The sequence below is a fragment of the Cucumis melo genome, chromosome 6, assembly GCF_025177605.1.
Source record: "Cucumis melo cultivar AY chromosome 6, USDA_Cmelo_AY_1.0, whole genome shotgun sequence".
Classification (NCBI taxonomy): domain Eukaryota; kingdom Viridiplantae; phylum Streptophyta; class Magnoliopsida; order Cucurbitales; family Cucurbitaceae; genus Cucumis; species Cucumis melo.
Window position 1 is genome coordinate 4682484 of NC_066862.1, and position 15648 is coordinate 4698131.

Below are 15648 nucleotides of genomic sequence, written 5' to 3' on the forward strand. Positions count from 1 at the left end.
TTGTTGCATGCTCATGCCAACTATGCTCAAATAATTTTCAATTTTGTATGATTATAAATGACTTAAAAGACATGTACGAGATCATGGAAAAATTAATTTTAAGGTAAACCAATTTTAAGAAACACAAGTGAAAATTGATTTTAGATACGTTATAATGGCTTCCATCCTTCAAAATAACTTTCATTTATAGACCTAAAACTTAGTAAAGAAGAAATATATTTTTACTAAACACCACTTAGACGCATTTTTCATGTATTTTTACAAAATATTTTTCAACTGTTTAATTTTGAAAAATAGTCACTTAAAAATAAAATAGAATGGTCGAGACACCCTTTTAAACAAATTTTATAAAAAAAATTAAAATAAAAAATTATTATTTTCTGAAAATATTTTTATCCCACCAATCTAACATTCAATCTATAATTGAAAAAAATTCGGTAAATCTACTAAGTAAATGAATGAGAATGACATCCATCTATATCTATATATGATATAGTTTCTAAAGAATAAAGTACGAAGAGTATACTCTTAAATTTAGTACACATTATTTTTTTTTATCTTCCACATTGTGAATTCCATCATTTTCATTTTTATTATATAATGTACGAGAATTATATAGGTTTTGATTAATTAATTTTTTTTTGTTATGTTTAAAAATATCCTATTATTGTATAAAAAATGGTAAAAATAGAATATTTGGAAAAATATTTATAATTTATAGAAAAATGTGTGTTTTTTTTATTTTGTTTTATGAAGTGTAAATAAGCTAATTTTTTATTTATTTTTGAAAAACCCATTTTTATTGTAATTTTGATCGGGAAATAATGAAATGGCGAACTGATTTGGCAGTTGTCAGTGCCACCTCACATTTTCTTCTCTTTGCGCGGCGACACAGAAAACACTCTCTTCCGGTTCAAATATTTTCAGATAAGAAAACCAAAAGAGAGAGAGAGATCAGATAGATAAAAAGAGAGACGAGAGATAAATATAAAGAAAGAAGAAAAATTCCCGCTCTCTTGCTCTCTCTCTCTCTGTTGCTTCCTCCATAGGGTTTCCTCTTTCCCACTTTCTCTGTTTTTCTCATCTTCTTCATGCCATTTCCCCATTTCCCCAGCATTTCTCTCTAATTTCTCTAAATTCGTTTCCGCACTCCATTCCAACTTCTCCGCCTTCTCACCGGTTTCATCCGCCTGGATGATTGTGGTTAGTATTCCGTTCTTCTGATTATATTGCTATTTCTGGTATGATTTCTCGCTGTTTTCTCATTTGTTTTGTCGTATTGTGTATGTTGCTTGTGTTGCATGTCGACTGATTGTTCGTGTTTTGAAAAGTTGAACGAGTCATCACCTGATTTCTGGTATAGAATGAGTTCGATTAATTAGTTCATGTTTTGTCCGGCTGAGCACTGCCGTTTTTTTTTTTTTTTTGTTTATATAATTACTCTAGTATTTTGGCTCTATATTTCGAGTATAATTCGTTGTTTGTGGCAAATTAGCAATGCAGGTGTGTTCGTCTCAATTTTATTTTTTTAATTTTTTTTTAAAGAATGATCACGAAGATGTTTTTGGTTTCAGCGGTGTAGAACTAGAACCTCTTCCTTCCCGTACATAATACATTTGTTTAGTCTCAATGGTATTCTCTGTTGGAAATGGGAGAATGGCTGTGATGACAAGGCTTATGGCTGCTGGGAGTTTCTCTCGAACTATTGCAGGTAAATCTAGAGGTAAGTTCTGCATTTTTTTTTTCATTTTTTCAATGCCATTTGCAATGTTACTGTTTTGCTGGTTGTCAGAAGTCATTATTTGTTAGATTGGTCGTTGTAGGAATAATGTTATCGTATTAGTTACATGTCATCAATCATTCAGAGTCATAATTAATGTTCTTTTTACTATTGGACAGAGGAGGTTGGTCAGCAGAAATTTGCTTCTGAATTTATCTGCAGAGAACTTCGTGATGCAGATGAAGCAAATTTAATTGATGAAGAAGGTGTGTACCTAATCCTACTTTAACTATTAAATGGTAAAGTGTCAAATATTTTATGTTTTAGTTATAAATGAACAATTCTTTGATCGTTGGATTATAATTAGATGGTACTTTGGGATACGGATGAGTAATGGTGTTTTTGTTAGTCTGTCATTTGGATTTCTGAAGCAGCTCGTTGACTGTCTATATATATTTGTTCAGATATGCACGTTTTTGGTTTGAAGCCTATGGTTGATCCACTGAACTTGGTAAGGTTTGGTTATATTAGTAGTTTCTCTATCTAATGTGTCGTCATTTCTATAAAATGTACGTTGAAGCAAAGATGGACCTTTTCAGATATTGTTTTATTACTTCACAACTTTTTTTTACTTTTTTGGATAAGGTATATCCACTTTACAATAATTGACAATTTTTGTACATTTGGATTTACGTTTTCTCTCCTTTTATTTGCAAGGTTTGCTGCAATATTTGTAAGAAGCCAGTAAAGGCCAGCCAATATATCATTCATTCAGGTTTGTTATTTTTACATTATTATTATTATTTTTTTGGGCGGGGAACTAACTGTTTCTGGTTCTCAGCAATCAAATCATGGGAAGTTTCTTCACTTTTGTTGTCTGTTGTGGTCTTGTACTACTCTATTTTACATCTTAGTGTATCTGTGCCCAATGTTGACATCAACACGCAGTTCAAGATTAATGTCCGTGCTTGTATTCTGCTATACTCAACTTAATGTTATGGTTAGATGTTATGTTCATAGTGTTTGTTCTGTTCCCTTTTAAAGAATTATTTGATTTTGAACGTTATAGGGATTCCATCTATACTTGTTTGGGTTGCAACAAATTCTGTTGTGTTATAAAGAATATTATTAAGATTTTGTTGTGGTCATTTTGTACTCCGATCTAAATCTTTTGGTAATATCAAAATCCCAATCCAAACCTTCCTCGTGCTTTTTGATATCTTTTTGCCCATCTATAATTAACTTTTACCCTCTAAATTTTACCTTATATTATGGTTGAAACATTTAGTATTGGTTTTGTACCATATTTTGTTAGTTTAACTTTACACTTGGGGGTGGACCAACGGAATTTGAAAACTATTGTCAGGATCCCGATCCTAAAGTTCAATATGTATTAGGTTGGACATGATGCTTTCCTGAGTTATCTTCATGCCACTTTACCAGAGCTTTGTAGGTCACTAGGTTTCGGACAAGGAACTATTATGGACCTTGATGGTGGGATGGGCCATAGAAAACACTCAAGGAAGGAGAAGAAAAAGTTACTATCGTCTGATGCTAGTATCCTTCCATATCTCATTTATTTCCTGTTTCTAATAAGAAGATACACCTCTCTTTTGACCATCCTTTTTTTTTTTTGTCTCTTTCATACTTGAGTTTGTTCTTAATTTGAGAAAATTTATTAAGTTTAATTTCTTCTCTCTTTCTTCTTTTTACGATTTCCTGGTGCAGGTTAATCTTATTATTAGGTTTATGTTTTCCTTAGTTCTTAATCTGTCCCAGATATATCAACTGTGGAGAAAGAAGGGTCTGAATCAACTTGTGCTGACTTTTCTGCTGCACCAGCATTGCCAATTAATAACCAATTTGAAATGATCAAGTTGACAAAAAGTAAATCCTCCTCTATCCATAGTTTTTGCCTTCTTTTAATATTTTTCTTTTCTAATTTTTGATTTAGGATATATGAGATTGTGCATATGTTATTCATACCACACCCACACACCCCTACGTGGCTATATTATATGCTCTGATTTCCCATATGAAGCAGGAGTCAGAATTTCACATTGAGATGTGTCTGGCTCTCATATCCTCTATTGAACTTCCGTTGGCTCAAACTAATGCATGTTGCTATACTAGTGACTTAAGGTTTTGTATTTAAGCCGGGTATTTTTCTTGGATGATAATGTTATTTAAATTAAGAGGTGAGCCAGTCTTCAAATCAAATTTAATTGGCATGCCATAGTGAGCAACATACTAGGCAAACTGTAATATAATGAGTACTCAACCTTTCAATTACAATGGCTTTAGGCTTATATAAGTTTTTTCATATGATTTATTTTCCATCAGGAAATTCAACTTGTAATGTGGCGCCTATACTGGATGATGGTACAGGAGCATGTTCTGGTGTAGATGCAGCTAGTTTCATACATCCTTCGACAAAGCGGTCCAAATTGTACACCATTCTTCTCTTTTTCCCTTTAAAAATGGGATTTCATTGTTTTATGATCTGCTATCAATTATTATGTGTATAGAACTTTCCTATAGCTTGGGAATTTTTTTTCTTCAATCCTTTCAGTTTTCTAGTTTTTGTTGATTTTTACTTGATTGGTGTGGCGACTTGTTCTTCCCACATTTTGTGGAACTAGGAGCTTGTATCCTTTAATTTTTTCTTCTCATTGTTAAATGTATATCTATATCTATATATTTTTGGGTAGTGGGACATTCTGTACTTGGTTTTTCTAAGGAGGGGTTTACGAAGATTTTTCACATTCTTTTCTTTTTGTACTTTCTGTTTCAAGTTGTTGCGTTTGCTTGTTAGCAATTTTATTCTAACGTTAGGTTATTCTGATCTGTTATGGTAAACCTTATTTTCCGTTAGGTATATTGTCTATTAAGGGTGTTCATGTTTTCCAATACATTCTTGTACATTGATTTTTTGTTATTATATCTTAAAAACATAGTATTTTTGTGTCTATACACTTCATTGTTAAAACAAATTTACTATAAGGGTAAGTAAGAAATGCAACTGAAGCTAGAGGGCTAGTAAGATCACCAAAAAGTTCCCCAATTAGGCATGATATAGAGGGGAGAACGATAAAATGTCAAAGTGTCGGGAGGTCTGCAGAGACTGTTAAAATGCCTTCAGTTCTGAATTTTTCCTACCCGAACCCTTGCTTTTTTGAGGAAGTTTCATGGATTGTTTCTCTGAGGTTTGAGCATCTAGATTAATGACCGATATTATAATTTGCAGCCATTTGTTGAGAAATGGTCATCAAGTATATGATTCAGTTCCTTTTATGTTCTTGTAGGATAACTGGTGAAGGGCTGTTATTGGCATCTGATTTAGAACCATCGTCAGCTAAAACAAAAATTAGAAGTGAGAAAATATGCCCCTGAGGCCAGTTTACCCTCCTTGTCTGCCCTTTTCTTTCGTATAATGTGTGTAAATGTTAAAACATGGGTAGAATAGAAATATGAAAGTAAAGGATAGTTCTAGCTATAGAGAGCAGTATACATTTGCATCTCAAACAGCTTATTAGTTGCCTTTTAGGCAACTATCCGTTTTAACTTGAAGTAGTAGCTACATATATGCTAACGTGTGTCTCTCATAACTGGTAGTTGAATCAAATTTAGTTTGAGTTTTAATAGCTTCTGTAAATTTTCTGATTTCATAAAGGTCCATAGATTTCAGAAACTCATCTTTCATTGTGAACAGAAATTTCTTAGTCTTCTGATGGCATCCTTTAAGAGACGTTTTAAATTACTGTCTATGCCTTAGTGTTTTCTCTTTAGGTCCTTGCATGTACTCTTTAGTTTTGCTTGATGACAATTTTTTGTTATTGTGCAGCAGATGTTCCGTTTCCCCTTGCAAGTAAAATATATTACTCTCAAAGAAATAATCGTTTGCGCTCGGCTCTTGGCTATCTCTACTGGGAGGCCGTTGCTTCTAGCAAGGAAATTTGTAATATGATGGATCAGCAAATGACTAAGGAAAATATAAAACTATTTCACAGTACTTCCGAGGAGGAGGAGTCTCAAGAACAAACAAGTGACGTCATTGGAAATAAGGTATATACCTCTATTATTTTTAATGTTCCCTTTCTCTATAATTTTTAATGTTTCCTTTTTATCTTTTATGTGATGGTTTCTTAATCTTCTTAGTCATGCATTTATGTATGTATAGACATGAACTTCCTTGCGTAGTCAACAGTCAGTTTTTTTCTTCTTCTTTTTTCCCCTTCTTTCTCTCTCCCCTTTTCCATGGTGGTTATGTCTGTGTAGTCTAACATATTGATTTGAAGGCATTCTTTCTGTTTGATTTGGTAGCATAGACACAGATAAAGGGCATTATATAGACATATACACATTTTTGCACATGAATGAACTCAAAGGTATTGAATTATATATTTTAAAGAAGCTAAGATAGATTTGTGTTCTTATCCATTGTAAAGCAATTTATATTGCTTGATGGGCAGAACATTTTCCAACAACACAGTGCCATCGTTCCACATAATATGCACTGTCAGCAAAAAGTGAAAAGAAAGTTGCATCTCAACGTCATCTTCACATATTCTCCCTCTACTTTTCTAAATTTTATAGAGTGAAATCTATTTATTTATATGTTAGTTTTCAAGATCTTGATGAACATTTTTTTGAAGTATTTTTTTTCATTTCTTCACATACGTTCTAGCATGTGTCTCAAAGATTGAATAAGTAACAATAATAAAATGAGAAACTTAAAACTGTATATCAGACATGTTGGACAATATCATTCTGCTAGAAATATAGTTTCTGCCTCTTAGCTGCTGGATGGATTTAGTTTTTGCGTGTGTCTCACATTATTTATCTTCAGTCTGAAGGAAATCATATGGCTTGTGGTTATAGAAAGTCAGCCTGTTAGAACTCTTACCCCACAAATTTCACTTGATAGTGACTTGTGTATTATATTGATATTTAATCTCTAATGCTTGTTAAATGGCATTGTTGCCAGTATTAATATTTTAATCTAGTATAGTCTTCTGTCGCACATATTGATTAGTTTTACCTGAGCATCAGCTGGATTACTGATGTAAAACAATCGCTCTTCCTTGTAAAACAGATGGATAATCAGTCATTAACCTCTGCATGGAAATCTGACCATAATCTGGCCGTATTCTCATCTGGGAAATGTCTGCCTGCTGGTGGTGCCTCAAATAAGTTTGTTATTGGCAGCAGTGTTGCATGGCCACAGATTGCTCCAGTTGAACTGACGCAAAAGAAGACTATCTACCTGGAAGGCTAGACCTAACTCTTTCGAAGGTAATTCAGGTACTGCTTGGTGTTTTCAATTTTATTTTCCGTTTATGATAATGTTGTGATGTTGTTAGTAACTTTATAAGACCAAAAAGCATAAAGCTCGTGTGTCATGCAAATCTATGACCGGAACCTGTAGCACCAATGGATTTGATTATGAAGTATCTATTTCTCCGTGAACTGAAAGTAGTTTTGGTTTTCACCATCTCATTTGAGGACCCTTTTTAAATGGAAAAAGAAATTGTTAAAAAGAATTAAGTTATTGCTCCCATATGATGAAATCTTTACATTCTATTGAGAGTGAATTTAATACCAACTATAAGCATGTTTCTTGGAAGTTAATGGAGGTGTAGAGGAGTTCAAGATATTATTATGGTTCTGGCTTTGGTCTTGGAGAAAAAAGTAGGTATCCAACACCTTTGAGTACTTGGGATTATCTTACTATTATATTGTCTCTTTCTTTAAGCTTTCAAATTTTCAATATATTTCCAAGATATCCACTATCTTCCACGTCTTTATGATAGTGACATTAATATTAATGAGTGGAAAATGCTTATTATTAATATTATTCATGATTTTTCAGGAAAACCACTGGAGACTAGACAACAGTCAAGCGGAAATATTCCTGTTGTATAGAAAGTCTTGGTGGCACTTTTTTGTAGGCACAGTGGTAAATGTAATTAACCCTAAAACTTGAGGTCAGGAGCAAGACTCTGTATTTTGATATTGGCAATGAAAATCATTAAAAATCGTTCATTCTTTCTCTTTGTATTTAATGTCTTTTGTTCACTGCAAGGTGAAAGTATGCCCTTCATACCATCACTTTAACTTGCTGTATTTGTTGGGCTTCCATCAGGAGATATCAAGTTCCTAGATAATACTTTTCTGGACGGGTAGAAATCTGGTGCCAGACTCTTCCTCATTCCAATATGAAGGAATTAAATCTTAAGCCCTTGGTTGGTAATCATTTTGTTTTTGGTTTTTGGTTTTTGAAAATTAAGTCTACTTTTTCTAAATGTTAGTGGAAAAACAATTTTTTTAAGTTTCCAAAATTTGACTTGATTTTTTAGATTACAAAGTAAAAAATTTGAGTGCACAGAGTTTTTAATAGATTAATTTTAAAAAACTAAGAACCAAACGGTTTTCAAACGGTGCTTAATTTATTTGTGCTTTTTCTTTGGAAGCTAGATTCTAGGTTAGGATAAAGTTTCTACGTCGATTTAATTTCTTAGGGTTATTTGGGGCTCTGACCTCTGAGTTGAGTCCTAAAGTATGAAGGTAGTATGCTAGAATTAGGAAATCCATATTTGGGATCCAATGTTGTTTAGTTGGAGTTAGAGGGAGGGAGAAAGAGCGAAGGAAGTTAGAGTTTTTTTATAAACATGTGAACTTCAATAGTGAGAGTTGGTGGGTCAAACATTTTTTGTCCTAGAGCTGGAGTTGATCTTGATGTAAACAAATTTTTGAGGGAGCGGACTATGAGTAGTATAGCATGCCTAATTAGAAAAAACACAGACAGAAAACCCAGTAAAATGTTGTTCCTGTTGTGGACATAAAAGTCTTTTAATTTTAGTATTCATAAAAGTCTTTTAATTCTAGTATTCATCGAACATCAACTGGTTAAGGTATTATATCATTGGCAGTTTGAAGATTCTAAAATTTTCTGATATTTTGAGTGACCTTTCTGGAGTGAGTGGGTGGAACTTTACTTTAGTGCCGAGTCTGTTTGTATTCAAAATGAAGTGGAAAATCTGAAGAGCAGGGTTTTCGCCACTAGGCAACCAGGCAGGCACACTCATGACCATTGAACAGCAAAATTAGGCATGACATAGTGTGTTGGTGCGGTGACAGCAACCCAGACTTTCCGCACCATTGTTATCATATGGACGTTACTGGCCAACATTTATGGCTGATATTTCAATGCTGAGCCAAAAACAAAAAAGAAAGAAGAAGAAATATCTACCATCACTGGTTACCACTTTTGTCTTTTGCTATTCATTATTGATTTGGTTTTTACAAACATGTGAACTTCAATTTGATGTGATTTCCCTTCTCGTCTCTTTCCCATCTTGCAGGGCATGATTTTGAAAGCTACTTGGCTACGGCACTATCAGTTTACTTGGCCAAATGCTGCAAAAGGTTTGTGTTTCTGTTATTGGAAAAAATTTAGATCTCTTTTGATATTTGAAAATTTGAAATTTAAGTTAATTTATTTAAAATTTCATACGATATTTTAGGTGTTTCTTCTGTAAAAGAGTAGTTTTTTTGTAAAACAAAATCTAAATGACAAAAAAAATTTATTTTATTTTATTTATTTATTTATTTATTTATTTATTTTTGTTTTCAAACCTTGGTTTGGTATTTGAAAACATCAGTTGAAGGTTGGTAATATAATAAGAAAATTAGAGGTGGAAAATGGTGATTGTAGGCTTAATTTTTAACAACTAAAAGCAAAGGGTTCAAATGCTTATGGAGATGAGGCATTTGCTTTTAGTTTTAAATTTTTAAAATTTGTGATTGTCTTTTACATTTCATACTATGTTTTTCTTTTTCTTCTCTCTCTCTCTTTTTTTTTTTTTTTTTTTTGACTTTTTTTCGTGAAATAGTTAAATTAAATTGGAGACTTTGAAAGCTACTTTTTTTAATTAAAAAATATCAATTTAATTTTATTTAAATTCCGCTGAACTTTTTAAAATATTGGTAAAAAATGGGTTATAAAACAGAGAAACGTGTGCTTATAAGTTTTTGTTTTTCAGCTTCAAAATTTGTGCTCGTTGACACAAATATTCATTTTGTTGATCTTTACGTGTGAATTCTTAGCCAAACTCTAAAAACGAAAACTAAATTTTAAAGATTACATTTTTCTTTTAAGTTTTCACACCTAGACATGACTTTACTAGGAAGTAGATAGCGAAAGAAACAAACTGAAGTTTAATTTCCAAAAACTAAAAGATATGCCTTAAAATTTCAGGGAAGGATTGATCTTGAAGCAAATAGGTTGTGTTTTGAAAAATGGGAGGTTGTCTGAGAGGGGAGTCTTAATTTTAAATGTCAAGTGTTATTTTGTGGTCGTGGTTTTTGTTTTCAAGTATAGACTTTGACTTTTAGATTTTAGGCTACATAATTTTGAATCCGTGAATCAAATGCCTGGCTTATACTGAGAGGGGAGTCTTAATCCGTGAAGCAAATAGGTTGTATGCTACGTCCAGGTAAATCGAGGTTAGGATTTGGACCTATAACTAAATTATAATAGTTGTACAAAAAATAATATTCAAACTTAGACTTATGCTTCTAAGTTTGTTTTTTATTTGGTAACTTTAAATTTTAATTTAATTGGTCTATAAACTTGTAGTTATGCCCCCATAGTTCATCGGCATTTAAAATGTGTTTAATACTAATCAAGTCGTTTAAAAACTTGGTTTTGTTTTTGAAATTTAGTTTATAATTTTTTTTTAAAGTAAAATGAAAAGCTTGCCGAAAGAAACACCAAAATTTTTGTAAATAACAGAATCAGAATGGCCTAAATATATGCGATAGAGTTATTGTTTTGTTTTTTTGTTTTTTTGTTTTCTTTTCTTACGTTTTCTCATCGATTATTTATTTTGAAATTATGAATAGTTATCTTTAACACAAATGTGTACCATTTTTCTTTGTTCGACTAGGTCATCTGTATTATTTTCTTTTACAAATTAAGAGTAGTTTCTTGATTAATTTTAAAAATAGGGCGATTTGGAAAAAATATTTGCAAGAAGCAAGTCAGCTAGAAACTATTTGTTAAAATAGGGTTTTTTTTTCCTTTTTTTTTTTTTTTATTGTCTTCATGGATTTGAAAAACTGAATTTGTGTATTTCAGTCTCTCGTGAAGAATGGATTGCAGTAAATGTTTCCAATTTTGTTAAGTGGAAATGGTAATGAAACTGTATGTTTTAATTTTATGAGTAAAATTAATGGCTCTAAATGTTCTATTTGTCCTTTTGAACTAAAATATCTCCAAGTTGCTGGCGCTGCCCTTCTGAATAATCCATTTGACAAATCTTTTTGACATTTCAGTATTCATCATTTTTCATGGTCCCAAAGGCCAAATGTGTGTGTGTGTGTGTTTTATGAAAAAATAAATCATCGTGTTTCTTATTTGTAATGTCAACCTTCATGTCAAGAGAAATATCAAAGGTCCGTTATGGTTGAGTGGTCAAAACGTCTATTTAACAAGCTTACTTGACTATACTTATTTACTGTCATGTTTATCTATGATGAAACATATTCTATCGATAGTGATTTTTTTTTTTTTCTCTTTTAAACATCATCAACGATAATCTGAAATGAGGGTCCTATTTGATTACATTTGTAGTTATTTATCTGTGTCTTGTAATAGTAATGAATTGTGGTTTGCCCCAAATCTAGTTGAAACATGTAATCTAAGAACGGAGGGTGTTTGCTTTGATTGAGATTCATTTTTTTTTAATTGTAACATTATGTTTACGACGGTAATGATACCAATAAATGTTACTACCAATAAGTGCAACAAATTTCTAATTCTAAGTACATATGGTCAAAAGCAATTTATTTTACTTATACTTGCAAGTGACGTCCATTGTGATTTATCCAAAACTGTAGTTACATCATAAATAGGAAATTAAAGCAAATAGCACAATTAGAAATGATGAATTAAAAAATATAATAGTTATTTTGTCTTTGAACTATATATACATGTCATTATTTTAGGTTTTTTTTTTTTTTTTTTTGGTTATTTAAGCAACTGTTTTATATTTATACCAATTTTCATTCTGAATCCGTAGTTGTATTTTTTAAATAGCATAATATTAAAATTATTTACAAAATTCATAAAAGTTTTATAACCCACTTAATTTTTTTTTCCAATATTTTTTAAAGAGTTTTATTTTTTTTTAGTATTTTACAAATAGCTTCATTTCTTTTCTATCTATGAAAATTCCCTTACTTGAAAAGGTATGTATAGTACAAAAGTTGAAAAATAGATTTTTGTGATTTCACTGAATATCTCTGGAACGTTGATTCTTGTGAGATTTTTGTTTGGAACAGTGGTTAATTGTTTACTATTGATTAACGTCGTGAAGAAAAAAAGTTGATTAATGGATAAGTACTATTGCAATTTATCGGAGAAGAAAAAAGACATTGAATTTCTCAGCACATAAATGAAAGATTCCGAATTTAAGATTTTATACAATATATAAACATTATCTTAATCGAATGTGTCCCTTTGTGCTTCGATGGCAACTTATGATTAGCCACACGAAAACTTCATATATTAAAATTTTTTCACCCATTACTTTTTTTAAAGATAAAAGTGCTTTATTGAGTAAAAACGCTTTTTAATGGAACTTTACTTTTAAGAGATTAGGGTCATCTTTTGTTTCTAATTTCACACATATATATATGTGTGTGTGTGTGTATATATATATAAATATATTGTTAAAAGTCATTTCAACCTAATTTACATAAATAATATTGTAAATGATATAAAATATGCTTTCATATGATGCAGAGAAGTTAAAATTTCATTTGTAGGGTTTTATAAAATATTCATAGACAATTTGTACGATTATACTACGAGGGATATATCAAACTATATGAACCATCCACGAAATTAACCATAAAAAACTAAATCATGACATTTGAAATTATAGAGATTGAATTCTAATTTTATTTTGGTCGTTATATCAACTTTCATCTTTCTTATTCTATCGAAAATAAAGACATTATACCCTTCAAAATAAGGGAGTGTTTGGCCATAGATTTAGAGTTGGAGAATTGACTTTTGAAGTCAATTCCATGTTTAGATTCTTGAAATAAAAATTTCGTTAGTAAATCCAAACTTCCAAGTAATGTATAAAACAGAAACATATAATCATCAGATATTAATCAACATGAGTTTGGCTTGATAGTATTGATTCATTGACATGACCATTATCAAACATGTTTATTTCAAGAAGTTGAAGATTCAATCTTTCACTCAAACGTGAAAAAAGAAAAAAGTATATATTTATAAATTTGATTTCTAAACTTGTGCACGAACCTACGTCGAAAAGGTGTTTGAAATAGGAAACAATTTTAGAATCCAATCTCTCAAGCAAAACCCCTATTAGATAGATAAGCCTGCCTACAAGTGGGTCTCTCTGTGGGGCCATTCCAATGGCAGACATAATTGAGATGGACCCATTGTTTTTAATTATTTTATTTTGATATTAAAGTCAAATTATGACAATGCTTTTCAAAATTTAATCTTCTTTAACTCAAATATAAAGTTCCTAACTTTTCCTTAAATAATATTTATGTAAAAGTAGAGTTTTGGGGAGAAAAAGTTAATTTTAACTTTTCTTTTTATTTGTCCGAGCTGTATCTTTTTAACATTTAACATTCTTAAATTTCGTTAATTTAAATCGTAAATTTAGATGGATGTTGCAATCGTAATCTTAAATTTTAAATGTGTAATAATATTTATGTATAATAAAGTTATTGTTCTAAATATTTCTTTAAAAATAAGTTCAAATCGATGAAATTAAAATTTTAAGGCTTTGTAATCAAAATCAATTACCTTTAATTGTCAAATTGTGTAGACTTGTTAGTTGCATCATTTGACGTCTAAAAAGTCAAATTTGTTTGTTTACTTTTTTTTTTGGTACTTTTTAAGTTGAAATATTGTTTTTGTTTTTATACTCGATTTTTTTTCCAATTTTTGTTGATATATTTTAAAATGTGCACTTTTAATAATTAAATAAAATAGTTATTGTTGAATTTTTGTTTTCAATTTTGTCATTGTTGATTTTCTTAAATAGTTATTCATTAACATTTTCACTTTAGATTTAGAAAACATATACACATTATATAATTTCATTCATAAAAATTATGATTATTATTTAGTCAATTTCGGTAATAAAAAAAAACACTAAACCTAAGATTGATTCAAAATACAAATATTAAAATAAAATATATGAAATTAGAGATATGCATATCAAAATAGTATTCTAACTTATTTCCTTAAAACTATTTTTTTTTTAAAAAAAGTATTTCCAAGATACTATAATCTTTTCTAGGCTCAAATCTTAATCAACTTTCTTAATTTTTAGGTAAATGTCAAGTTATGCTCCATTCCCGTTCTATTAAAGCTAACTTATTGCTCCATAATACCGGGCTACCAAGGTTTGTATCTCAAGCTTTGAAAATATATCAATTATTGTTGAACTATATCTATGTTAATATTTTATTACATGTTAATATATGTATAGAAGAATATTGAAATTAGACGTAAGGCCTTAAAAAGTAAATTTTAGAAAATAAATGAATGTTACGATTTTTTTTTTTTAAAAAAAAGCAAACATAGAAAAAGTCAAAATTATAAGGAGAAGGATTAAAGTAGTATCAAATAATTTAAAACAAGTATTAATAGGATTTAAGAAGAGAACACACAATAATTATCAAAATGTGTGATTGAATTTTAGGATAATCTTGAAATTGAGAAGATAATGAAGGAATTTGAGAGGAAAAAAAGAAAAGTTGATTACCACTTTGAGAAGCAATATAAAATGAATGTGGTCTATGTGGTGGGAGCTGGTTGATCCTTACCTACTAGAAAAAAGCATGTGGTAGCAAGTCTTTGTGTTCTCTTTTTTCCCCCTCCCATTTTTAAAACTCAATTTTTAATTCATTTAGTTGAGAACACCAACGTATTCGGTCTTAGAGCTCGAACTCTCATCAACTTTACGTTCGTTATATAATATATCATACAAAATTGACGTTTTGTTAATGTCATTAGCTAGTCTAGTGATAAAGGAGTTTTCTAGTTCCCTTTAGACGATACAAGTTCGTCAAGTCTCACTTTTTGCATTTCTAGGTAGATGAGAAGTAAACTAAAGTTTACTTTAGACAAATTTTAATTGTACTATTGATCTTGTAAGTTGTAGTTATGGTGTTCTTTTTTTTGATAGCGATAAAAATACTTTAAACGAGTATTTTTTGTTTAAAATTACTTTTATGTTCTTTTAAAAGTTACAATATTATCTTTTATCTTTCATAAACATTTCAAAACTATGTTTGAAGTAGAATTTCATTAGAACGACGAATGAAAATTGAGACATAGAATGATATGAGTGTAACCGTGTGATGGTGTTTGGTCATAACTTTTTGTTTCATACGACTATCGTTCTGTTTCTCAAATTTATCCAAAGTATATACTTGAGGACTTAGTTCTCAAATTTATCCAAAGTGTATACTTGAGGATCAAAGACAATATTGGAACTTCTAAAAGACAAACAAACGATAAAGTTTAAAAGTATTTTAGTTCGAATTACTTGGTACAAATTTTCTTAGAATTAAATAAACTTTTTATTTTTTGTTTGGGTAAAAGGAAATGTATGTCTTTGATCAAAGTTTAAACAAAATTAAATATGCTATTTAGTGTTATGGAATCTTGAATTAAAAATACTTAATCATGATTGGCAAGTTGTTGCTATCCTAAAATTGAAAAATAGAAGAAAGGTGATGAATTGATGATGTTGTCATCTCATCTCAAATAAGTAATCAAATAATCGTTGATTAATTGCAAAATTCAACACTTAAAAAAAATATCTTTCTTTTTTAAAAAAATCTTAAAATATCATAATTAA

General features: G+C 30.2%; 1 protein-coding gene across 10 annotated transcripts; it reads left to right on the forward strand.

The window, feature by feature from the left end:
- The first annotated feature begins 836 nt into the window (after positions 1–836).
- On the forward strand, positions 837–11307 carry LOC103483792 (uncharacterized). 10 transcript variants are annotated; one of them, XR_007821668.1, is made up of 15 exons: positions 870–1203; positions 1575–1723; positions 1900–1986; positions 2185–2231; positions 2438–2495; positions 3164–3277; positions 3500–3607; positions 4064–4169; positions 5026–5093; positions 5565–5785; positions 6816–7015; positions 7593–7707; positions 7866–7965; positions 8653–8980; positions 9085–9251. XR_007821668.1 is itself a non-coding variant. In XM_008440572.3 (13 exons), exons 3-12 carry the CDS (start codon positions 1630–1632, stop codon positions 6996–6998), a joined length of 1086 nt encoding a protein of 361 aa, XP_008438794.1. In that variant the 5' UTR covers positions 869–1203; positions 1332–1357; positions 1575–1629; the 3' UTR covers positions 6999–7015; positions 7593–7780. The 10 variants fall into 10 exon arrangements, 5 of the variants coding, with proteins under 5 accessions (XP_008438795.1, XP_008438794.1, XP_008438793.1 ...); XR_007821669.1 differs by having other exon boundaries at positions 8772–8980; positions 9085–9250; XR_007821670.1 differs by having other exon boundaries at positions 8787–8980; positions 9085–9250.
- The last annotated feature ends 4341 nt before the right edge of the window (positions 11308–15648 follow it).